Source organism: Malaclemys terrapin, chromosome 6 (genome assembly GCF_027887155.1).
Source record: "Malaclemys terrapin pileata isolate rMalTer1 chromosome 6, rMalTer1.hap1, whole genome shotgun sequence".
In the NCBI taxonomy this organism is placed as follows: Eukaryota; Metazoa; Chordata; order Testudines; family Emydidae; genus Malaclemys; species Malaclemys terrapin.
This window is the reverse complement of record NC_071510.1, coordinates 37,636,499-37,662,517: the sequence shown is the minus strand read 5'-3', so window position 1 is coordinate 37,662,517 and position 26,019 is coordinate 37,636,499. Positions and strand designations below refer to the sequence as shown.

Here is a 26,019-nt window from a genome sequence, read left to right as displayed (position 1 = left end):
AAGGTCCATCTAGCCCAGTATCCTGTCTTCCGACTGTCACCAATTCCAGGTGCCCCAGAGAGAACGAACAGAATAGACAATCATCAAGTGATCCATCCCCGGTCACCCATTCCCAGGTTCTGGCAATTGACTCTTCAGTGTGTTAAGTATCTCTTTAGAATGCTTAGTTCAATCTTTATGAGAAAGGTACAGACTATGATCTGGGAATATTTATATTTGGAAAAATTGAAGGTTAGCTCAAGAAGTCGCAACAAGAACACTTTCTTGATTGTTTTACTTGTGAACTTTTCTGTATAGCAGTAACATACTATGTGGCATTTTGATTTGTGTCCAGAACTTGAGATAGCCATGGCCAGCAAAAGCTACAATTGTTATAGAAATTTCTCAGTTTCTGTTTATTGCTGCATTTCTCTTTGCTGTACCAAACATTGTACCTGAAAGTCTGAGATTGCAGAAACTACCAATGACTTTGCTGTTTGCTCAAAGTTCAGAGACTCTTGCAACTCTCTGTGTACTGTGGTACGAAACACATAAAGTGTCTTTTTAAGCCAGGAATACAAGTCTCAGTTTAGGGTTAGCCCAGAGGATCCATTTCATGCTTACCTTATCTGTGTGTTTTTAAATGAGCATGGAAAGAATTTGCTATTGTACAACGTTCCTGATAATACTGACTAATTAGCAATGGTGGACTTTAGCTGTTTTATTGATAGTTGCTTGCTTAGCAAGACAAACAGATTTATTATCTGTAGGAAAATATGTCAAATGCAGGAGGATCCTTGCTTTAGTTTTGTTTTATTTTATTTTTTTTAAAAAAACCTTCCTCTAGACCAACATCATTGGCATAATTCTTAAAATCTGTTTGTAAATATCCCAGTTTATTTAAAAATTAGACTAACTGTTAACATATTCTACAATTACATTTTATTTTCTTCCTGTTCATTGAAATGATGTAAATGTTTCCTTCTCTGGGTCATTTACATTTTCCAGGATACTTATGACCACATATCTTAGCTTCTGAAAAAAATATGGACAGCACACCAAAAAAATAGTAGTATAAAACTTACCAACTCTTTAGAAGAGTTTCTCGTGACAGAAGAGATCAGAGAACATTTCCAGAAATTACAATATACGAATTAAATCTAGGTAAATATTTGTAAATACACAATTGAGTTAGTGAGACAAGGGTGGGTGAGGTAATATCTTTTATGGGACCAACTTCTGTTGGTGAGGGAGACAAGCTTTCAAGCTTACACAGAGCTCTTCAGAAAAGATTATCTCATCCACCTTGTCTCTCTAATATCCTGGGACCGACATGGCTACAACAACACTGCAAACAATAATTGAGTTAGTGTTATTTCGATGGTTTGAACAAAACTACTTAAGTACATATATAGTCTTATATGAATGCCTAAGGCAAGTTAATAAACATGCATAATACTACTAACCTTAGTATACTTAATTTTCAGATCACTGAGTGGTGCAGGCAGAGCTGGAGCAGAATTGCTATCTGGGATTTGTTTTTTCGTATTTTCAGTTGACATGTTTAGTTAGTTCCTGAAACACAGGTGAAATGAGGAATCAGAGAAGCTGAGTGATTTTGTCCTGACTGAGCATTTAGCTTTATTTGTACTATTTTATCTGAACTGGCTATGGTATATTTGCATACAAGTCTATGATTGGATGAAAGATTTCACTGCAAAAAGAAAATGACACTACTTATTTCTAACACCAAGGGCAGCAGTGTTTTCACTTAGGTTGAAATCTGTATGATACAAATTCTTCAGAAATAAACTGTATTGAAAGACATTATGAAAGTTTGCAAATATTAGAGCATTTCTTGTTCTTACCTGCAAAATATCTTTCTTAGATCAGGCAGGTCCAGAAATTCGAACCTGGGCTCTTCAGTTTGGAGGTAGAGACAAATATGTTAGTTCGGGGTGCAGGCAAAGCCTTTCCCACTAGAGAGCCAGGCAGAATAACTTCCAGAGCTGTAAAGTACTCAATTGTGATTTTAATACACTTGGAACAAATCATCATTCCTGTTGATAACATTTATTGTTGTAGAACATGTGGAATGAAGACAAATGTATTAATATAAGGTCCTCATACCCTTACCAAAACCAAGTAATTTAAGGGAGGGACAAAATGATGGACCTGCCTGATCAAAGAAAGAAAATTTGCAGATAAAAACAAAAAATTGCCTATTCTTTTTCTGAGGCAGCTCCACAGATTGTAAGTAGCATTTTTTTCAGCAGTGCCCGCTAGAAAGGGTATCTGAATTTATTAAAATAACAATGTGTAATTCATTATGAAAAGTGGACTGCTGGAGTACTATTGCATCCAGTGCCCCTCTGCTGAAGAAGGTGCCCACTGATGCTTGTATATGTTTAGTTTCTATTACTTAGTGTGGAGCAAAGGTGTTTACTCCACACATCTCTTCATAGAAAGCATGAAACTTCTGTGCCCATGAGGTTGCCATCAGTCTTGAAGAATGAGCATTGAGTTTTTGTGGAGACACTTTTCTAAGCTTCCGATATGCCTCCTGGGCCTGATCCAAAGCATACTGAAGTCAATGGAAAGTCTAATTGATTTCAACAAGCTGTGGATCAGGCCTCATCTGAGCTGTCTTGCAATGGAGAACGTAGAGGCTTTGTTGCCTCTCACTGATGAATGATACAGGCCATATAATTAAGCTGATCTTCTGATCCATTTGGTTCTTTCTGTATATATCTTAGCAGCCCTCCTGACTTCTAATATGTGCCACAATTTCTCCACATTCAAGATCTATAAGGGAAAGATTAGCCATTAAGAAGCACTGTACACTAGTTTGCGTTGAAGCCCTGGTATATGCAATCTGTTTCCCTTTATAGTGTCTCTTCATGTCTTGATATGCACTTGAACTAAACACACTTCAGGCCTTTTACTGCTTGCTACCACTTTCATTTGGGAAGCATGGTTTTCACTACCATTTTCACTTGGGAAGCATGGTTTTCAATAGCACAAATATTGACTTTGCAAAGTCAAGTCCATACTTTGCAATAATTTTGCTGTGATTTGGTTATCAGTTTTCCTAAAAATAATTCAGTCTCTAGTTAGCCAATCTGTTAAGTGTTCAAATTCACATGATTTAGCTTTATCACTCAGGTCTGCAACATAATGATCAATGGCCTCATTTGTTTTTTATGAAGAAATGTGCCTTTTCCAAATGACATTTTCCTGAATCACATTCTCATTTTCATGTATCACAGTATTCTTGAAATTTTTGAGTTAAAATAAGATACCCTGAAAACAATGGCACATATCCCACCTCCCTATATATTATGAGAGTGCAAAATCTCATCAGATATTATTTAGAGATCCTGGAAAGACTCTGGAAATCCTTGCTTCCTTTTCCATGCTATTCATTCTCTTTCCCACACACAGTTTACTCTACCTTCCCAACTATTCTGTGACCAGATGCAAGGAATTGGTTTTTTTTTCTTTCAATCTCGGATGGACTTAAGCTACCTTCACTACAAGAAGTGCACTGACTCCTTCCTTGCCCTCATCCTTGGACCTTTTTGACAAAGTGCAGTCCATTAAAAAGCTTACCTGCTATCTTGATCCTCAAGTTTCTCATATTATCTGATCCTGTCTGCTGAGGCTTTTTGCCTTACATTACTATTATTGTCAATAATACCTTTACTTTTCCCAACTTTTTACTTTCTATGACTGCCTGCCTCTTTAAAATTTCTCCTTTCTACCTGAAATTCTAACTGTAGCCCTTTCTCAACAAAATACCTGATTAGGTAGATTTCTGTGAGCTATCTAGTCACCTATCAATCAGCAACATCCTTGACCATTTTCCACCTGGGGTTCACTCAGGCCTTAGCAGAGAAATTGCCTCTTTTCGTGCTCTCCTCCTGCTTCTTTTCACCATAATCAATTCTTTCCCCCTCCTCATTCTTTATTAAATCTGTGAAGCCTTTGACACAGCAGACCACAATGTCATTCTGGACAGGCAAATCTCATCACATACACATTTGTCAAAAGGTTCTTTCCTTGTATCAGGTGACGATTCCTTCTGTGTGGAAAGATTGCTCTTCGATACCAATGCACAATGTTCAATCCTTAACCAATTGCTCTTTTCTATCTATCTTCTCCATCTCAATCATCATCTTATCTTTACCTTAAACCTCAATTAAAATATAACATCTGGACATATTGTTTGACATCGTTAGTGACTCTGATGGAGCAGTCAAGTAAACTTGAAAGTTCATGACAACTTTCTTCTGCAAAATATTTTGAAGATGGAAGCAAGTGTGTCATCCTCAAATCTAATTCTATCTCCCTTCTTGATTCAGACATCCAATCTCCCCTCCCGGTCTGTATCTTTGGCGTCTTCCTGGGATCTCACCCATACCTCCCAGGTATGGAAATCTTCCTCTTCCTATCAGAACAGTTTTGCCCATGTGCCTCTCTACTTCATCTTACACTGTTATCTCACCACTGCTGGTGTGAGAGGCAGATCCTCAACTTACAAGAGATTTCCTGTAACTAGATTCTCCATCTATTTTCAAATGCTATCTGATAGTACAACTTTTCTCCCTGGCCTAAACCCATTGATTTCTTTTTTCTTCTAGTGCTATCTTTAAAAAAAAACCTTTTCAATTGTGTTATAAAACTTGTTAATGTGTTTTGGGATGCTGTTTATGTGCAAGAAGCTGTACAACAACAATTGTATTGTAATGCATTACATTGGTTTCTTCAAAAAGTTTAAAAACAAGAAAAACAAAACAAACAGAGAGCCACCAACAGGGCATTTCAGAGCATCCAGTTACATACCTCAGGTTTAGTAACATTGGGAGATATCACCAAGGTTGTAAGCACTCGGTCTTTAGTTATATGTATTGCAACACAAGCTTGGCATTGAGCTGTTTGCCAACAGCCTCATGCCTCACAGAATCATCAATAAAATTAGTCACTTGATATATCTCATTGCATAACAAGCAGGACAGAGTTTGATGTCAACTTTTTTAGTAAACATGCTTTGTGATTTTCTACTGATGCAATTACTGTGCTGTGGGTGTAAACTGGAATAAATCTGTCACCAACTAAGATTAAGGGCTCTACTTGTGTTTTTTTAATGTTGGTTTCCTTCAGTGCTCCTCAGAGGTTACATATAATTTGGAAGCTATATAATCTACATAGTATTTCCCCTTCAGTTATCAATAATACAGAAGCATGAGCCTTCCTACTACTTCATAAATGGAGAAAAAGAAATACCCATTCTGAACCTTTCATGGAAGTAGACATGAATTCCACATTTTTGAGAATATATTCAAATTCAAGTTGTTTGTTCTTGTCTGACTCTCTCCAGCCCCATCCATTCAAGTTGCCAAAACTTCCCTCCAACCCAGACACCTCCATCCTGATCCCTTCCAAGCTTTCTCCTCCCACCCTGGGTAAAATGTTCCAGAAAAACTACTTCTAGCAGCCAAAATCCTCTTGCTTCTATCTCCCTCATCCTTGACAATCTTGGCTCAACTAGAAATAGGTCTTTCATAGCTGGCATTACATCTTTCCACAACTAAACCAACTTTGTTCTACTATTGTATATGTCATTATTCAGTGAAATTTTATCTTCCAACTTATAAACTTACAAATTTTAAGGATCAAATTTTGAAAGATTTAAAAAAACCCATTTAAATCATATGACTCATTATTAACTAAACTTCTAAACTATCATGCCATCCAAAGTCAGGTTTAGTTTATTCTGAATATCAAAATGTGATCAGATTACAAATGCACTTGAAAATGACAGTAGTATGTGAAACACTTCAGTTCTGGTAATCTTATTCAAGGTGTATTCAAGGCAAAGATATAATCCTTTATGGAGATCCACAATCTCAAATGTGGATAATGTAGATCAGAAGATGAGTGTATTTTAGAAGATGGCATAAAGGGGGAAGTGAACATAAAGGACGTGGCCAGAAATTCATATTGTGAATCTGATACCTCTGAGGACAGTATGTAAAATACATATCTTATTTTATAGGGTTACATTACACCATTATCACAAATTTGGTTGTATGGAAAGGAGAAGTTCCCCCATGCTCCAAGTCTGGTACAAGAACATCTCACTCTTTGGGGTGTCCTGAGACACTGCATATCATCTAAATATTTTACTTTGCATTACCTCTGCCACCAGCTCAGAAAGGGGAATGCTTACATCATCAGCAAGTGCTCTTCCTCTCCTTTTCATAACGTGATCTTCACATGCTAATTATGAACAGCACCCTCTTATGGGAGTGGAGATTTTACAAAAAACAACAAACAAAGTGACAAAAATGTTCCTAGACAACTATCGTGTGTGTCTGTGTGTTCATTCTTTTTTGGTTTAATGCCCTCTACCAGGCCCTTTTGCTTCACAGCTTACACCAAATCATCTTTATGATGTTAAAATATACCTGGCGATGTATTTTCATTGTGATTTTTACTATTCTGTTTACCCCAACTGGCCTGAAATGATAAAAGAACAGAGGTACATCAGGTCTTTCTGGGTTGCTATCTACAAGGGATAGATGGCAGGACTGACTATTAAATTCTGAATGTGGTAGTTTCCATTTCTCTGGCAAATCTAAGTTGACACTATGATTGGGATACAAATCACCTTTATCCAAGCAACACATATCCTACACACAGTTGCCTTCTACATCTAAAAGGACTGGGTAGGCCATCTCATATACATCCCCTGTGATTAAGTAAAATGAGATAAATTACTACTACTACTACAAACTAAAGAGGGAAACTACTTTAAAAGGCAATTTTTATTGATACTTCATTCAAACTTTTCCACAGAGGGGAATAATCCTCATATAAAGTTTTGTCTTTAGTTGTAGGGATGACTATAATTCTGGACCATTGTCCAGTATTTATGATCCTGAGGAGGGTCAGAGGCAAGTGGGGAGGTCAGAAATGCCATAATCTCCCATTATTGGTCCTGATATTCAAATACCACATCATTACTAAACTTGAAGTGCAAATAAATAACACCATATTTCAGGTCCATATGAACAGAGATAATGATCCACTATGCACCAAACTAAACCAAACCAACAACAAAATAAGAGGGACAAGAAGAATGAAGGAAGACAAAGGAAAATGACATATAAGACAATATCCATTTGATCATAGGGATATCACACTGCTCCCTTACGTAAGAACTCTCAGTAATTAGGACCATACTGAACGTTCTTATTTTCCAGAAACAGCACATTTCCAATACACTGATCCTTAAAAGATCATTGCTGGCATCAATCAAAAGGCACAGTAGCTCTGATCGTGGAGGGCCCTGCTTGCTTAAATACTTTATTTACTACGTAAGTCCTGCCTTTTTTAACTCTGTTTGTAAGGGACATAAATTGAAGGTTGCCTTTAACCAAGTATGTCACAACTCCAAATATGACTTTTTTTTCTCAACCCTTAAAATAACTTAATAATTCTTAAAATAACAATTATTTTATATTTCTAAGTAACTTATTTTATGCCCCAAATAAAATTAATAATTTGTTATGCTACAAGGTGAAATACATCTGAAGATTAACTACGAGGGCCAGAAATATCTCTCCCTAAACACACACGGCTTGATTTCATTCCATAGAAATCAATGGGAGCATCTTTGAGTATAGGATCAGGCCAATTAAGTTCCTGAACATTATATTAATACTATGGCATTGGTGGAAAAATTGAAGGTGCCCTGGATTTGCCCCACTATATAAAGGAGGGACGGACAGGAGAGGAGTAAACTTCTTCACTGACTATTTAATGAGAGTTGTCTTTTCATAAGGAAGTTCAGGATTTCAGGAAGGATTTTTTTTTTGGTTCATATATATACAACGTTGCATAAACATCACCAGATAAGGAAGAAAACCTGGCACCATATCCATGTCAAATATAAAGGAGAGTTATGTGCTAAAAGAGAAGATGAAGTTATATGAAGAGAAGGAGATGCCCTTTAAAAGAGTCAATGGGTTTTGGGAAAACCCAGATAGTCTCACTCTTAACATAAACTGGTTACAGCATTTCATTGCAGGAGTCAAGCTAGCATCCTTTACATGTGCACTCCAAATTATTATTTATATAGCACTTATAAGATGATCCATATTTCACTCAAAGTGCCCTAGATGTAAGACAACACAGGGTTTGGAGAGTAGGTGTTCCTCATCTTTAACTGTTGCAATTCAGATGTTCTGAGAATTCTCCAAATGACACATTTTTTGGCAGCTGTTGACCAGGTAAAAGCCCAGCTGAATGAATTCCTCTTGATCCTCACAATTATTACAAGTCTCCTAAAAAGTGTGATAAAGAAAAATATATATATTTGAAAGTTGTTGTTTCAAAAGGTGAATAGCCCTTTTACAATTTCTTTCAGCCTTTTTGTAACCCATCTCCGGGTCCACAAGATAAGCAGATTCAGTCACCAGTTTTATTAATAGGTTTGTATCCTGTATGCTGAAGTTAGACAACAGATCAATATGCTGAAGCACACATTTAAATTATGAAAAATATTACCATTCAAAAAAAGTCTAAATAGTGTCCCACGAGACAAACGGAGACATTTCTTCAGAGTCTGGATGGCCAGGAGATAAAGGGAGACTTTCAGTGGTTCAGACCTATCCCATGTTGGTACTGACAGAAAGTTATGTTAATCTAGAGGAAGAGTTTTCAAATTGCAAAAGGGGTTTAGGAGCATCATTGAAAATCTAGGACATTTAATAAATGGCTATGCAAAATGAGTTAGTGGTCTTTATCCAGTTCCCAGAGGACAGGAATAAGCATCAGAAAACCATCATCGGGGCACTAATTTGCACCAATATTAGCAGTCTGAGCAGAGAAGCCAAAGACATGAAGGGACATGAAAAATGAATTACCCCTTTACCAACACCCGCGCCAATAAGAATTCAAAATGGATTTGAAGTGAACATAAAAGGTCTATTAACAGTCATTTTAAGAGTTATGAATGCAGGCCAAAGTGGCCTGATTTGCAGAGGTGCTGAGCAGTTTCTTCTTCAACAGCAATTTTAGGTGCTCTACACTTCTGAAAATCAGCACACTTACTTAAGTGCATAAATATAAGTAGGGGAGTGGGCAGCTTTAGGTACCCAGGTTTGCAGTTTGTTCTCATTTTATTTATTCTACCTTTACCAGACAAAATGTAACAGCATATGAGGCAGTGTCACAAGAAATACTTCTTGACAACATCTCCATCATTAACAAGTCTAAGCAAATACTATAATACAGGCTACTTTCTGTTCTATTCATATAAAAGAATTTGCAGTAGTCATGGTTAATTTAATTTGTATTGCTATGTATGCATCACAATGAAGTGTGCAGGAAATGGGATAGGTGGAAAAGGCAAGGCTGAAACTTTTGGAGTACTGGTCACATTATATAACACCTTAATTGATTTCCAGCTAACTTACTCTGCAGGGTGCTGATGCCAATATTTTGTAGATATTAATCCTGCTGAAACCCTTCCAGAATCTAGTAATTTCACATCGAGCCTAACAGACAAAACAAGTGCGTCTTCTGCCATATTACCTGTTCTTGTTCCAGACCTGAGCCACTGCAGAAGAATACCATGTCGTCCATCTAGATCAACAAGCTTAGCCCTGCTGATATGACATTATTTTAATTCTCCCAACTGTGTGCACAGTTTTAGAAGGTGAATCTCCCACTCCACTTCCTATATTCTATGTGCATTGGGAAGAACTATGTGCAAAGTTGTAACAAATACAGCAATAACTAGTCATTACAATTATTGCCATAAACCCTTAAAAATAGACACTTATGTATAGGAAAGGATAAAATGGAGCCAAACACAGTGGAGGCTGGGGGACTCCCAGCCTCCTATATACCATATTCTGAACATGAATGACAGAAAAAGTAATCTTCAGCTACAAGCCCAGGAAGGAAAAGGGGCTGCATGCATCGGAATGACCCTACAAATAGTCCAGGTGGCTGAAGAGAACCAGTCTGGAAGCTATCTTTGCCCAGTTAGTCATGACCCCCCAACACCTAGCCCAACTGGGCTGATATGACATGACTGGACGGTCCATCAAGATCAGGCCCTTGGGGGCTGCCCCAGGAAACTGGTTTCCTGTTTAAGATTTAGGAATTGTTATATTTCTGTTGTAGATGTAATATTTTGTGATTAAGATTTAATAATGCTAGGGTATTTCCCAGGGGGATACAAAAACCTGTCAGTGGTTAGCAGGTCCAAGAGAGAGGATTAACATTTCTTGAGTGCAGAGAGAGTCTTTGCTCATTACAGAGATTGACTTGGCATCCAGGCATATTTATGTAAAAACTAGCTGTGCTCAGCTGGAGCAAACTGCTTCATTAGAAGCATGTGCACCAGTCTAAGCAACCATGTGTTCTTATGACATTTATCCCTCTTTCTATTACCCTGACAATTACTATTTGTCTCCTTTGTTTTATCTAATTTTGATTGTATGTTGTTTGGGGCAGGGACCATGTCTTCTCTGTGCCTAGCAAAATTTGGGCACTAAATAATTATTTAATGACAGCAATAACAATGCCAATAGTAATTAATGTAAGAAGAGAGAACTTTACAAGTCAATAAGGACCCAGGTCCAGCTTTTTAAGGGTATTTAGGTGCTGCTGCACTCAGCGTTGCAATATCTCACTGATTTAAGAGTTGAAATCTCATTTTCAAAAGGAATCTAGGCACCCCCTTTCACCCTTAACCCCTGCACTCCCCTTCTGTGCCCCTAACCCCTGCACTGTGTCCCCTACCCCCTCTCATGCTCCTCTAACCCCTGCATGCCCCTCTTGCACCCCAACCCCTTCCCCCCTCCTGCGCTCATGTGGGGAAAGTAACTTGGATGCACAGAGCAGCTGGCATTGCATCTTGCTCCCCAGCTCAAACGCTGCTCCTCCGCAGACCCCTAGGTTCTTTTTTTTTGGGGGGGGGAGGGGTAGTGAGGAGCAACATCAGGGCTTCCTGCATCCAGATCACTTTCCCACCTGGGCTACATAAAGGGAGGGAAGGAGAGCAGAAGCTCCTGATGCCTCACAGCAGAGCCCGGGTGGGGAAAGTGACCTGGATACAGGAAGCCCTGGTGTTGCTCCATGCTACCTCTCTCTCAAAACCCCTAGGGGGGTGCAGAGGAAAGTTGGGGTGGGGAGAACAGTATATGTGCATCACCTTTTCGCCCCCACCCATGTTCCTCCACAGAGAGGAAGCAGGGAGAAATCTGGGTGCCCCCCCCACGACCGCTTCCCTGCCAGCCAGGAGCAGTTTCTGACTCTACACCAGCAGTGCACACCTCTGTGCTGCAGCATGGCACCTCCTTGACCGTGGCACCCCTGGGCGGTCATCCAGGTGGCTCACCCCTAAGGCCGGCCCTGATCCCAATCAGGAGTGCAAGTATGAATCTTAAATTAGAGCCTGATCCTGCATACACTTACCACAAGGTATACATCATATAATCCCAAGTAACCCCATTGATTTCAATGGGATTTCTCACTCTCTGAAAAACTATGACTGATATTGAGTGTTTGTGCAGGGTCAAGCACACACAAATGAAAAGAAATCAGCAGATTTATAATTAATAATTAATACAACAAAAATCTGTGGCATTTACTCAAGCAAAATTATCTTTGCTGTCAATGGGATTACATCTTTTAATAGAACAGTATACATTTCCTAGTTTCTTTTGGCTATCCTCTAGAATTAATAGAGAAATGGGTCCCTGTTATAAATGTCTAGATGGTTCAAGAAACTTATAGAAAGTATGTTATAATTACAGGATAATAAATAGGGGATAATGTAATATAAATAAAATAGTATTCTCTATGAAACTTATTGAGGCAAATTCTATGCTGGTGTAACTCCATTGACTTCAGTGCACTCATGGCAGCCGAATTTGACCTTATAAAGATTTAGATTAATTTCTATAGAACACTATTGATTTCATCCTTATTATATTCTATAGGACCGTTGAATTATATAAGGAAGTTTTACTTGAAGAAAGAACTCATAATTTTTTTCCATTTTTCTACTGTTAAAAGAATTTAAGATATGTAATTCTGTTCATCTCCCAACTTGCTAGTAATGCTAGAGTAATAATTAGCTAAATGGTTCAAAGTTTTCTCAAATAATTGTGTCTGAATAAACAGATGGGTCTATGCCACAGGTTGCAGATAAATGACCTTAACCTGATCTCACACTGAAGTAAATCAGGAGTGATTCAGCTGAAGTCAGTGAAGTAAAAATGGTTTGCGTGAGACCAGGATCAAGACCAAAGTTGTTAGTTATTAACCTGCATTGTTAGTAACAATTGCTGCCAAGTAGTTTTCAGCATTCCCTACATGAACATTTGTTTCAAAGCCAAGATTTAGACAGCCTCAATTGATTTTACATAATTGCTTTGTGTGCTTTATAAGCTTGTGTGTCTGTGGAAGATTATGTCCTTTATTATGGAAGTCTTGTGTGTAAAAATAACCCTTTTTCCTTTTTTTGAGAGTTTGAGGGAGTATTTAATAAATGTAGTACGGTTAGAAATTTTTGATAATATGGGATAGGTAATGGTGAGACATTTATTCTCCTACTTACCTTCACATTTAGCTTTTGATTATATACCCAAATGCATTTTCCAAGATAGCCCGTACCCACTTTTTTATTATTACTAATGGCATTATTAGAGGCGAAAGTTCATCATGAGTATAAGTTGCAGTGCCATTTGTTTTCATTTGATTTACAGGATCTCAGAATCGGCAGATTAGAAATTTACATTACAAATCATGTACAGTTTGAGATCCAGTACTCACTTGCCACACAGTACAGGAGTAAACATGCAGGGCATGATTCTGATCTCACCTGCACTGCAGTAATTCAAGGGTAATCCTGCTGAACTGCATCGAGTTAAACTGTTGTAAAACCAGTGTGGGATCAGTATTAGACCTTTTGTCTATTCTGGAGTCTGGCCTCACTGCCATTATTCACACAAGTATTTCCATTGACTTCAGTAGGAACTACTAGCCTGAGTGAGGAATTACAGGATCAGGACCCCAATTTGTAAAATCTGAAGTGGAATGGGCAGGGTCAGGAAAATTCCATCTATGTCATTAGAATCTTTGTTATCAAAAATGATTGCCCATAGAGCTTTATCAGACAACATTTTCAGATTAACTTGCTGAGCAACTCAAAATATTATCCTAGACGTATAATGAAAGTAGGGCGTTTACAAAAGAAAAGAAAACATCAGTCCATTTACATTTTGTAAAACATTGCTGAGCATTTCATCGTGTCCAGAACAGTTAATTAAAGATGGGCCTGAACCAAAACAGTGGATCTGAATACACTCAAACTTTGGATTTCGGATTTTGAATCCAAACCCAGATCTGAATCCAAATTTCACCACTGACTGCTAACTTTATCATGGACCAAATAAACCCCCCACACCTGGATTTTGAGAGGTACCCTATTTTAAGGTAATTAGTAGAATTTACATTATCCCGTTGTTCTGTAGTACACCTCTAATCCTCAAATTTAAATACAGTGTAACTGACTTCATTAATTAATCATCCGAAATACCTGTTTCTCATGTATTTGGTTGTTTTGTGATCACATGTATACTGTTTGCTGAACCAGTGATGTACAGGTTTCAAGTCATCTGCATCATTGATAAGCAAAAATTAATAAACAAAGCAGAACACTTTATTGTAGTTTTTGGAAATATAGTTTAATTTAGGTGCTACTCCTGCTCTGCATGAAGTTAATCAGAGTTTTGCTATTGTCTTCAGTGGGAGTAGGACAGTCTCATTTAATTAAATAAATATTTTTAAAAATTAATATATTTTGTGGCAAATAATATGAACGTACATTGAATGTATATTTGAGTCCAGTTCTAAAACTCAGTCAGTGAATGGCATTCCTATAAAACCCACTTATACCCAGAAATGGAAAACAATCCTAAAGCAAAAATCAAACCTATCAATTAAAAATCTAGGAATTAATTTGCTAGTTTGTTGGAGGAATGCTGTTAGTCAGCAGAAGTATAAAGCAAACCCAATTACAGTACATAGTAAATCCTAGAGATAGCCAAGCCTGCATTAAAAACCCCAATGTGTTTGAATTTTCTGCATGTTGTATAGTGACACTATTAACTATATCATCCAAAATTAGAGTTAGCACAAAACAAATCCCTTTCCTGTTTAAAATTTTTTTTAATTGCAAGAATATTTCACAGATTCAGAATAGTAGCATCATCGAATGCAGCTGTGATTTCAGATTCATTTAATACATGTGTTTCATTTACCATTAGGGAAGTAGCCAAAGAAAATAAAAAAAGCCCTTTCTCCAGGTATTGGCAATCATTGCCTTAGAAATGTGTATATTTTAACGAATATATTGGTTTAACAAAAGGTAATACATTATCTACCTAGTCCACTCATTCACAAGAACCAGTATGGTTACAGACATTTTCCAAATGTTAAGACAGCTGTTTATTTGCAACATAAATATTTTCTCCCCTTTACTTTTTCTTTTTATAATTGTTTGTTTAAAATATATAATTGTTTATAATTGCTATAAAAATACATGGTTAAATAATGAGAGTATCTTTTAATCTCACACTATATATTTCATTCTGTTCTATTTAAATTGTACATAATATTGGCTAGAATAAAGCTCTGAAGCAAGTTTTGGTAACCAGTGAATTCAGGCCACTCGTAATCTATATAATCAAGAATGTAAATTAAATCCTTTCATTGCCACGTGTGTGTAACATTATCTGGCTGGGGACTGCCCAAATATCTTAAGAGGAGAAACAAACCCTGATCCTAAAACAAATCCTTTAAGAACTTACTATACTTCAAAAAGTTTGAAATGAAGAGAGATATATTTTTGTTTGATTATTAAATTTATCAGCTAACAAAGTAGTTAATGCCTACTTGTTTTCCATCATTGTACATGAGAGAGAATATGATGGCTGTACACTGGAAACATCAATGTTTCATTTAATATTTGGTTCATGTATCCCAAGAAAAATCAGTGTATGCTTATAAAGTTTCAGTGCATATGATTTTTTTTCTAAGTTCCTGACAACAGTGTCTATTGTCGAATCCACACTCTCCTACTACTAACTTTATGGTTTGGGTGTGTGTGACAGACAATGTCATACTGTACGTACAATAACTATAGTTATACTAAACATAATGATAAAAATATAAGAATTATACATTACCTGAATTATAACCCAAAGTCATAGCCCCTGCTAATGATGATAATAATAATAATCAAAAAGCAATTTACCTGCAGAATCAGCAAATTGTAGAGCAAACAGAGGCAAAAGTGAGTCAGAGGTTGTTACAGAGCGCTCTCCAGCAAACCAAGTTTCTCTTGATTCCCAACAATTTGGGAGACTTCCTGAAAACAAGTGGCATACAGTCTAGGTGATGCGTCAGGGTAAAAAGTGATGATAAAAGATTAAATCTGCATGAACCTTCCATGCCATATCCAGCTTGGTGAACTCCCAGTAACTGCAGTGGGAATTTTGCAAGAGTAAGGTGAGCAGAATTTGGTCTTTCATAGCCAACCTGAAATTCAACCTAGATTTCCACTGGCTCATAAACCAATACCACACCAAGTTTCATACAAACATGGGAATGAGTTTTGCATGAAATTTTTTTCTTCCCATAGATGATGAGAAAGACTTCATTTCAAAACCAAGCTAGACATTGCAGATACAGCTGAGGTTCACTTTGAGTTTTGGGGTTGATTAATACCTGAAAATCCCAGGAAAATAGAAATGAAAAAGGTGGGAGGTTTATCAGGCTCCATGCAAACTGAAACTGCTGATGCTAATAATGACAAAGAAGGGCTTGAGGCGATACGGAAGATATGCTACATAGTGGACTGAAATATACTTTAGACTGAACATTGGTTGTATATGTCCCAAGCTATAAATAGAAACAAACAAAAATGTTAAAAACAGATTGCAATAGGCAATATGGGATTCTTACTTACTTTTAGCTCTGAATATTTGTCTATGAACAGGATTAATCCTTCACCCACGGACTTCAATAAGAGCATAATCAGATCCTTTTATCTCCTTTATATCATTCAGTACACGTATATCCATAACATCCAGGTTGTGCCAATAAAAGTAAAATATGCTAATATTTCCAAAACCAATTAAATTACTGTAAGGCTTAACATTTGTTGGGAGTTAGAAGACAACTATGAGCATATTTTACATATTTCTAGAATTATTTTCCTTGTTTTTTGTTCCAACCACACCATATCCATTGTTGGGTCTCTGCATCGGCTCCTAATCTCCTTTTGCATTACCTTCAAACTTCTTCCCCTCAACCATAAGGCCCTCAATAAATCTTCCCATGGCTATATGTTGTCTCATATCACTTCCCTGCTCATGACTTACTATCTGTAACCTGGCACACTGGGATGCACCCTATTTCCCCCTCTCCCACGCAAGTAGCTCTGCACCTCCTGCGCAGTCTCCATTGGGACTGGAATATCATCCCTGATACCCGTTTTCCATTCTACTTTATTGTGCACCTTATAATCTCTCCACAAAACTCACTTCTTTAGGCACCCTTTCTTTGCTACCATCTCACTTGGCTTGCACCATCCACCAAGTCAAATATGTGTATTCATTTATTTTCAAACATGAAAAGTGAAGCTAACAAAATAGATTCACAACACTAAGCACATCTGACCTTACAATGTCACTCTCATAATCATTTTCCACTTTTCCACTCCACAATTTGTTATCCCTTACTGTGTAAAATCTCATCTCAGGAGCAGAAACCTCTCAATGTATGTATTTGTAAGGGGCTCTATCTACTTATGGTGCTGTAGAAATAATAACAATAATAATACTTTTACACAGATATGACTACATGATGCAGTTAATCACATATAGAAACCAAAATTCTCTGCACTGAATACTTTCTTCCCTCTATACAATTTGTTGTTAATTCATTAGGATTGTCAGTCCTACAGAATAGTATTAATGGAATACCATCACGTCTATGCAATAAGTAATGGAATTCCTTCCTGTTCCCTCCTACCCACTCAAGATTGTACTTAGTAAAACTACAAAATGTCCGTACTTTGAGAGAAAATTACAACATTCAAGTGCCATCATTTACAATGAAGAGGAAGAACAATTGTAAAACTAGGCGGTAATGTCATCTACCAGTAAAGTCATGCAAGCTCATACCAAGCTAGGGCAAGTTATTAAGATGCTGCTTTGCGACTAGGTAAATTTATAGCTGCATATAGTATTCATAGTTCAAGAGCATTCAATGTTTTGAGAATTGTATCATGTATTTTTGGTTCACCTAATGCAATTAAAAGTGTTTCATCAGAAACCACAGATTTTGGGTGAAAGGATAATCAACATAAGACCCTTTGAAAAGCAAAGTGTATATGGTATTTAACAACATTAATCGTATGACTGACTCTGTAAATCAGTTTGTGATACCACATATAAAAGGACATTATATTAGATTGTGATACCACATACATGGATATTATATTATATTAGATTGGATTGTAGTAAGTATATTGTGCATTTTCAGTGCAGCCATGGCTGTAAAAATAATTCATTTAAATGAAAGTCAATGATGTATCTTTTTTTTAAATATTTATTTGTGTATGGAGATAGAAGGATCGATCTTGCTCTCTTTGAAGTCAATGGGAGCTTTGTCCTTAACTTAGAGAATGAGAACCATAATAGTGAACTTAATGCAATAAAGTTTTAATAACAAGTTTCAAATTCATTTGGTCAAAGTAATACTCAATGCTGCATTTTATACTGAATTAAGAAGTAAAGTTAGTTGAATAATACACACATATGACTCATTCAGTGACATCTTATTTTTATGTATAATATCAAACTGTTTGACTTTCTGAGTTGTGGTTAGAACTAGGATAATAATAATTAAAATTATTCCCAGATATCTTGTTTGGAAAATGTTGTGAAATTCTTAAGTATCTGAGAAATATTTTAATAAATACATGTTAATTTCACATTTGCCAAATGCAATCTTTGTGAATAATTTTAATAATTTCCCCCTAATCTAACCACATATCAGAAAATCAAATAGTTTAATGTAGTATTTTCTCCAGTGTGAAAAGAAAAAAGTTTTCAGATCACTAAACTTTACTTAGTAATTTGAAACATATTAGTAATGGTAGCATGTGTTAAAAAACAGGAAAGACTAGATCCTCATGCCCAAGAATGGACTTAAATATTATCATAGTAATCGATTAAAGATACTTATTATGTTCTGAAATCTCATTTAGGTGTGTGCCTGGAGCTGGAGTGCCAGTGAGGAACTTCAGCATAAGCAATCCTGGTAGTAGGTGCTATGCCTTGTAGTAAGCATTCGTAGTAATGGGATCTTATGTTACATAACATATGTCTGTTTGGCGTTTTTTAATATGTGGTGGACCAACCTAAAGAAAGGAAAGTACATTGGCGAGTGGGGAAATCCATTATGGGCACAGAAACTCTTTGCTTTGTTGTCCTACAAATGAATTAATTATCAGATATCTGTCTGCACCATCAACATATAGTAGTCAAATTTCCCTTCGATAAAATACTTTATAGTGGTTTTCTCTTTAGTGCATCTCCACTGTACCATTAGGGGGAAAAAACCAACCACACCACCCAGAACTCTCCTTTTCACTGAAGTATCATTAAAAAAATCTATTTATCTTTTTAAATAGAAAGTGATGAAAAAACTACCGGTAATCATCACATTATGTTAAAAGGGCTTAAAATTAGAAATAAATCAGACCTGTTTAACACAGATTTCCCATAAAGAAGTCCTAAAAACTAAAATTTCATTAGGTATTGGTTTGTTTTAAGAAAGTAGCATGCATTGCAGAAGTTACTCACCATGTGATGTAATTGTTATTGTAAAATATGGATATTAGCCTGAACTGCACACTTTGTCGGTACAGTGGAGCTACAATTGCCTAGGGTGTGGTTATCCCCTGTACATGCACATACCTTGCAGCCAGTTTTTCAGTATTTTCAACCACTGTTTTTTTTGTTAGACCATGAAATACCATTTGTGTGCCCAAGTCTGTAATCCCCCTCCAGATATGAAGAAAACACCACTCAAATGCAAGGAGAAAACAGATTCAAAGATTAACAAAAGGCCTACTTCATGTTTAAAAGTGCATACTTAATGCTGTTTTCTAGGAAAATAAACTGGACTTGTGGGGAAATGGCAATAAAATGAACAATCAGGCCCTTTGTATTTAAACTTACAATTCTATTTTCCTCATTAAATCCTTGCCAAAGATAATAGGTTGCAAGATAAAACATACACTGCTGAAGATAAAACACTCCAAATCAGTGTAAAATATTCCAGTTTGTAGGAAATGGTTTATGGAAAAAATTGAATTTTCAAACCCCTTGTTAATAGTTGTTAATATTAAAAAGTTGGTGAAGTCATTAAGATCGCCAGCTATATCTCTGCCTTTTGAAGAAATCGACAAAGTGGTAAATACACTGTACATGCCTGAAGTAGCGCATAAAGTGGAATCTGTTATTTATTGTTGATGTACTACACAACTAACACAAAATATTCATTTTAGTTAAGAAATATGGTGTTACGACTTGAACATTGGACTCTGTTGTTACTGTGCTTTCAATACCTTTCCCCTGACTTCTTAGACTTGCAAAATTCTATGGGTGTTAACACTGTACATGTATGTTATTTTTTAACATTCAGGCTACACACACACACACACACACACACACAGTTAAGTAAAAGCAAAATAAATATTGTCTTCTACTCACTAATCACTCTCTATTTTAGTTCTCCAATACTTAACTTGTAGCATAACACTAGGTACAAAAAATATAATTGTTTTGATCTTTATCTAATGTTACAGAAAAGAGCAATGTAAAGTCCACTGCAATACACTCATCAGCTTTAGGGTCATAGGGGGTAACCTACCAACACAACTGAATCATTTGAAGCAGCTTCTACTAGCAAATCTGTTTATCCACAGACATAGGGGTGGTGTTGTTTTTTTGGTACAAAGCAGTGTAAATAGGATAATGGAATGTGAAGGACAAATTATAAAGTACATGAGCTTTAAGTGTTTTAGGTTTTGCTGTTAGACAACACACAAAGCTGCTGATACTGTTGATTTTTCTGGTACACAAACAACCCATATATCTCTACTCAAATGCAAACATTATTCTGAAATTACTATAGCATATGTTTATTACAAATAAAAGGATCCTGCATTCTGTATGTCTTCAACAATCCCAGACTCAGTTCAGCTGGAGTTGTAAGTGTGCAGAGAAACCAGAATCAGGCCTAAATTTTATAGTAGATAAATTACATAATCTTTTAGATTGTCATTTCTCTCTCTTAAATAACAACACTTTTCTACAGTAGCTCCACTTAACTGACTAGAAACAAACATTTGTGCTAGCTAATTATGTTCTAAAATTGTTCTCCTCCAACTGCAATGCTGTCTCTATACCCCTCCCTCAGTGGCTGTTGTTGGGAGCAAAGGATTCTGTATGATATACTGCAGGGGTCGGCAACCTTTCAGAAGTGGTGTGCCGAGTCTTCATTTATTCACTCTAATTTAAGGTTTCGCGTGCCAGTAATACATTTTAACATTTTTAGAAGGTCTCTTTCTATAAGTCTATAATATATAATTAAACTATTGTTGTATGTAAAGTAAATAAGGTTTTTAAAATGTTTAAGATGCTTCATTTAAAATTAAATTAAAATGCAGAGCCCCCCCAGACCAGTGGCCAGGACCCGGGCAGTGTGAGTGCCACTGAAAATCAGCTCACGTGCCGCCTTTGGCACACGTGCCATAGGTTGCCTACCCCTGTTATACTGAGATGCATGCTATGCTTTGAATGGTACATTTTCAGGTGTCTTGCATGGCAGTCTGATATGGGCAAAGGCAATAAACAGTAATGGGATTTGTGGGTCTAATCTGCTGTACATGGTGCCAAATATCTACTCCAGTAAAAGTCAATTTTTGGGGGACCCACAGCATATTAGTCTTACACAACAAGTATAGTCCATAAAGAACAACGTTACAAAAGGGGAAACCTTGATTGCTTTTCCAGAGATTTGGAGTTGGTAAATGGACATTAATATTTTAATACTTATTGTACTTTTTGAGTAAACCAACAAAGTATACATCCATATATCTGTATGTTATGGCTATTCTTACAAACTCTCTAGCATACTGACATTTCGTTGAAATTGATAAGACATCAAATAGCAATAATATGTACACTTCTTAATCTTAACTACTCTGTTGTTTCTAATCTCCTTGAGATTTTTAAATTAAGCCAAAATGTTGTAATTTCTAACATTTCAATCAATTGCCTGTTTAAAAACATTTCACACTGTGATCTAAGACACTTATAGTAAGAAAAGAGCAAATGGAAATACTAGAACATAATACCATCTGCCACTGGTTACTAATATTGAGTCAAGAGCCATTACTTGAAGTATTTTCTTTTAAAAATATTTTATATAATTATTAATAGAAAATGTTTCAAGCAATATATATAAAATCTTTTACACAGAAAAAGCATTTGAAGACTAACTTTGAATTACTGTATAAAGCACAAAAACATTGGGTAAATTTAAGGGGCAAATTCTGCTCTCTTCAATAAGGTGAGCACACTTTGGCCCTAAATTAATTTTTGTAAGAAAACATGATTTTATTTGAAAATCTAGTGAAAGCAAATTTACTACAGTATATCCCTGTCTGAAGCCAACTGCATTCTGCTTAGCCTGAAATCTTTCAGAAAAAGCAAACGTCCAGGAAAGCCTTTCAAAAGAGATACTAGATTCCCCTATTTTTAATGCCTTTATTTGGTCTGATTATGAAGCTTGTACTTTGTTCCTCATTACAAATTCCCTTTCTTCTTCTTCATTCTGGTGCTCTGTCTCATTCAAAAATCATGTTTGGGTGGGGGAAAGCAGAATATTTTCCCTAAACAATTAAGGTCTCTTTCTCCTTTTCTCAGCAAAGGTCCCTGATTTTTCAGTCTGTGTCCTGCATATCATATGTCAAAGATTATTGACATGTTTTTAAATTTCAAAGATACTTGCATCTGCATTAAGCATTTTAGTACTTCACAAATAAATTTTAACACTAATTACAATCTTAAATTTTGCACACCTTCACACAAAGCTGTCAGTTTTATTTAACCATTGCTATAAACTTAAATATTGGTAGCTCATATAATATGGCATAACATTGCTTTGAGGGCTAAAGCATTATAAACATTCCTCTTTGTAGGTGTACTATTATGTTTTTCTTCTTGGAACATGCATCTTATCAAATTCAAAATGTACCATACTCAGACAATCAATAGTCCAAGGCCTTACCTTTACAACCAAAGCTTGATTTCCCAGATCTGCTAAACTTCACTTCCACAGCACACCCTGCCCTCAGGTCTGTGATCAACACTATAGTCACAGCACCAGGCATGACCTCTATATATACACAAAGCAGTAATAGCAACAAGTGAATACTTAGATTCTTACTTCAATCCCACATTTATCAAGTGATATTACTCATAGAAAGAGATCCTTCAAACAAACAGTTAATCTGCATTGAATTGGGAGGGATCTTGATGATACACTTGGGAGAAAAAGCAGCTTATTATACAACAGAGCAGATGAAAATACCCATAGCTATTGCACGTACCACTCATTCTGTTAACCATGTAATATACATTGTCATTTTGACGTGTAGACCATTTCTCTTCCTCCATCACCTCCATGTCAATCCAATTCACTCATTCTTGCCTATGATGAAATGGAAAAAAAGGAAACACGGAAAGATTGTTATCCTAGATCTGCATTTGTGGGACATTTTAAAGCCAGTTAGATTAACCATTGGGAAGATGTTAGCCTTGATAAGAGAAGCCCCACTGGCTTTCTGTCTCCCATAGACAATGAAATCACATAGTTGTGTCTGTGCCTCTCTGTTTGGATTGTTCTATTTTAACACATAACAGATTGAGGGCTGCCTTCTCTTCCTAATTAACTCAAGTTAAACTAATGAGAGAGAGGGGGTAGGGGGAAGCTTGGAAGAGAAGAGAGATCATGAGTTGGAAGGGATTGAATTACAATTTAAAGGGGACGGAGAAAGGGGAAAAAAAGATTGATACAGTTAGGCTGCATTCTTGGGGGTGGGATGGTTGCATGGTTTCCAAGAAAAGACAATGACATTCTATAAAATTACTAAATAAATATAACAAATCCAATGTTGTGTTAGATTCCTGCTTCTTGTTAGGAAGTATTTCAGCACCACAGGGGAACAGCTCAGATTCCAAAATCTGATATCCCATCAGCAGCTGTTCCTACCTTGCACCCACCTCTAAAAAATACATGATTTATTGCCACAGTTATTTTTGCCAACCAAAATACTACTTTTAGTTGCTAAATGTTCATGGAAGGAAGTGGTATCTGACTGTTTTTTATTTTTTTTTAAACGTCTTCTAAACTGCCAGCAAAATGGCAGGTTTTGTATTATTCTAACCAAAAATTAAATGCACCTTTCCTTATGATACCAGTTAAAAAATATACAACATAACAAAAAGTCAGGATGGAAGGATCTAATTGCAGTGCTCACACACAATGCTTTTTAAGATGTAAGTGGACATAATTTGTGGCTTACAAGAGTGTGTGTTTACGTGTATGTGTACGCACAGATTTGTGGAAAAGAAAGAGAAATCTTAATCTTCAACTTTCATTCCTATAATTACATCTCTATGCATTAATAGTTTTGTATAAGATATAAAACAGTTATATGAAAGCATATATTTTTGATGCCACTTCTTTGGAAGACTTTCTAGGTCTAGACATGAATTTAAGCTTCTGGTGATCTTAAACATAAATACAGTAGCCCTGATTCTAATCTCAGTTATACCAGTTCTACACTGCTGTTACTTCATTGACTAGGGGCACTACTCCTGATTTATACTGGTGTGAGACAAGAATCAGGACCAATATGTGTGTGTGTACATGTGTGTGCAGTGGGTGTTAACAGGAACATGTTCCGTGTCCAGCCTCTACTTCAGTGAAGGCATCAAATTAACTAACACACTTTTCTGGCTGAGCCTTCTGGTATCTCCTTTCTCTTCTGTCCAGTGCCAGAAATGCAAGCCTCATAGCAAGCAGAAGAGGAGCGAGTAAATGTTTCTACTGTAGTTGTAACACAGGGAATACCATATACCAGAGAGGAGAGCTTCCCCCTTAACATGCACCACAGACAGACTGGTTAAAGGAGAAATCAGACAGAGCGAGAAGATGTTTAGACTGGGGAAGCAGAGGCTGAGGAAAGACAGGGAGTGTCAAGCCAAAAAAGGGGGAATAAGAGTGCTGGGTGATAAGAGGGCCATGTCAAGCTTGGAAAGGAGGGATAACGGTGCAGGAAGAACTGTCAGGCTACTAACGAGAGTGTGGTGAAGACGGTTTCAGGGTGGAGAGGGTAAAGAAGGGCAGGTGAGAAGGGAGAGTTAAGCTGTAAAAGGGTGATGTAAAAAGTAGTGTAAGGCTGAATAAGGGAAGAAGGGGAAGGGGATTCAAGGCATCAGGTCAAGCTCAGAAAGTGGGGGGAAATATTGCAAAGCAACCATTCAGCGGGACAGGAGAGGGGTCAAAGCTGAGCCGTTGGAAAGGGGCTCGGTAAGCAGAGGGAGGAGTTTCAGTAGGAGGTGGAGTGTGGAGGGGTGAGTTGTCAGGGCAGAAAAGGGGAGAAAGGGAGGGTAGATGAGGAAAGATTTGTCAGGATGGGTATGAGGCTGGGGCAAAGGGAAGGCCAGATTTGGGTTTCCTCTGCTTTCAAGTCATTATCAACTTGAAAGCAGGAGTTCTTGTCCGAAGCTCTGTTGTCTGTGTCTGTGTGTCTGCCTCTCTGCCGTGGCTCTGATTGGGGTTAATAAAAGCACTGGCTGGTTTAGCAAAAGCCGAGGGGATGTGACAGGTAACTGAGAAGGAAATCGCCATCTGCCTTTGGCTCACTGTGGTTATTTGTGTCTAACGAGGCCAGCTCGTCGCCAGCCTCTTTGCAGATGAAATGAAGCGATGGGCTGAAGCAGGGCAAAGGAGGCGCCGTGTCCTGACAGGCTGAGGTGTGACCTGATGAATCCTAACCATCCCGGACATCTTCAGAAGAGCAAGTGGAAAGACGGGAAGGGGCGGAGGGGTGCAAAACCAGAGACCAGACTTTGGGTAGGGGAAAAGGGGTCGGGGAAGGAAAAGGGAAAGTGAGATTATAGATCACCTCCTTTCAGATTTAATACAAAGCACAGCCACTGCCTGTGCCTCTGGGATCTGGAACTTCCCAAGAGGAAATATTTTGCTGAAGATACTGTAATCATTCTCCCTTCATGTAGTTAAAAATATCACTGGATAGATGTCTCTCATCCAGGTACAATTTTCAACAGGTTTTTTTGCATGCAGTATTGTGAAGGAAAACAAAGGTTTTCTTTCTAACTGGGCTCAATAAATCTGCCCCCAAAGACATGCCTGGGAGGACATACAGCTTGATTTTCAGATCCTGTAAGTACACGCTGGTGTGCATGTGTATATCTGTAACTATGTACTTACTTTGCACATCCAGAGGTGTGTGCTGCTAATTAGTAAGTGCAAATACTCATTGCACACACATGGAAACATCTTTACATCTGAACACATCTGTAGTCATCAGCATTTAAACATTCACAGAAACTGTGTGTTTGAGTTAAAATACACACAATTAATAAGGCTGCTTGTTTGACATGGCAAAGAGAGAGAGAGAGAACTAATAATTTTAGTTTAAAACATGAAAGTTGTTGGCACAGAATATTTTAATTATTATTATATTATTAAATTATTCTCCACTTGAAAAGTGCTAAATAGCTGCCATTAATAATTTAAAAGCAAATAAGGCTAGCCTAGTTAGATCTGATAAAGCGTGTT

General features: G+C 37.0%; 1 protein-coding gene across 1 annotated transcript in view; it reads right to left on the bottom strand.

The window, feature by feature from the left end:
- ALDH1A1 (aldehyde dehydrogenase 1 family member A1) overlaps positions 1-1,611 on the bottom strand; it is a 47,820-nt gene extending 46,209 nt beyond the window's left edge. The window contains exon 1 of the mRNA XM_054031975.1: positions 1,446-1,611. Within this exon, the coding sequence (XP_053887950.1) occupies positions 1,446-1,541 (96 nt within the window). The 5' untranslated portion in view covers positions 1,542-1,611. The remainder of the gene's footprint in view (positions 1-1,445) is intronic.
- Between the last annotated feature and the right edge of the window lie 24,408 nt (positions 1,612-26,019).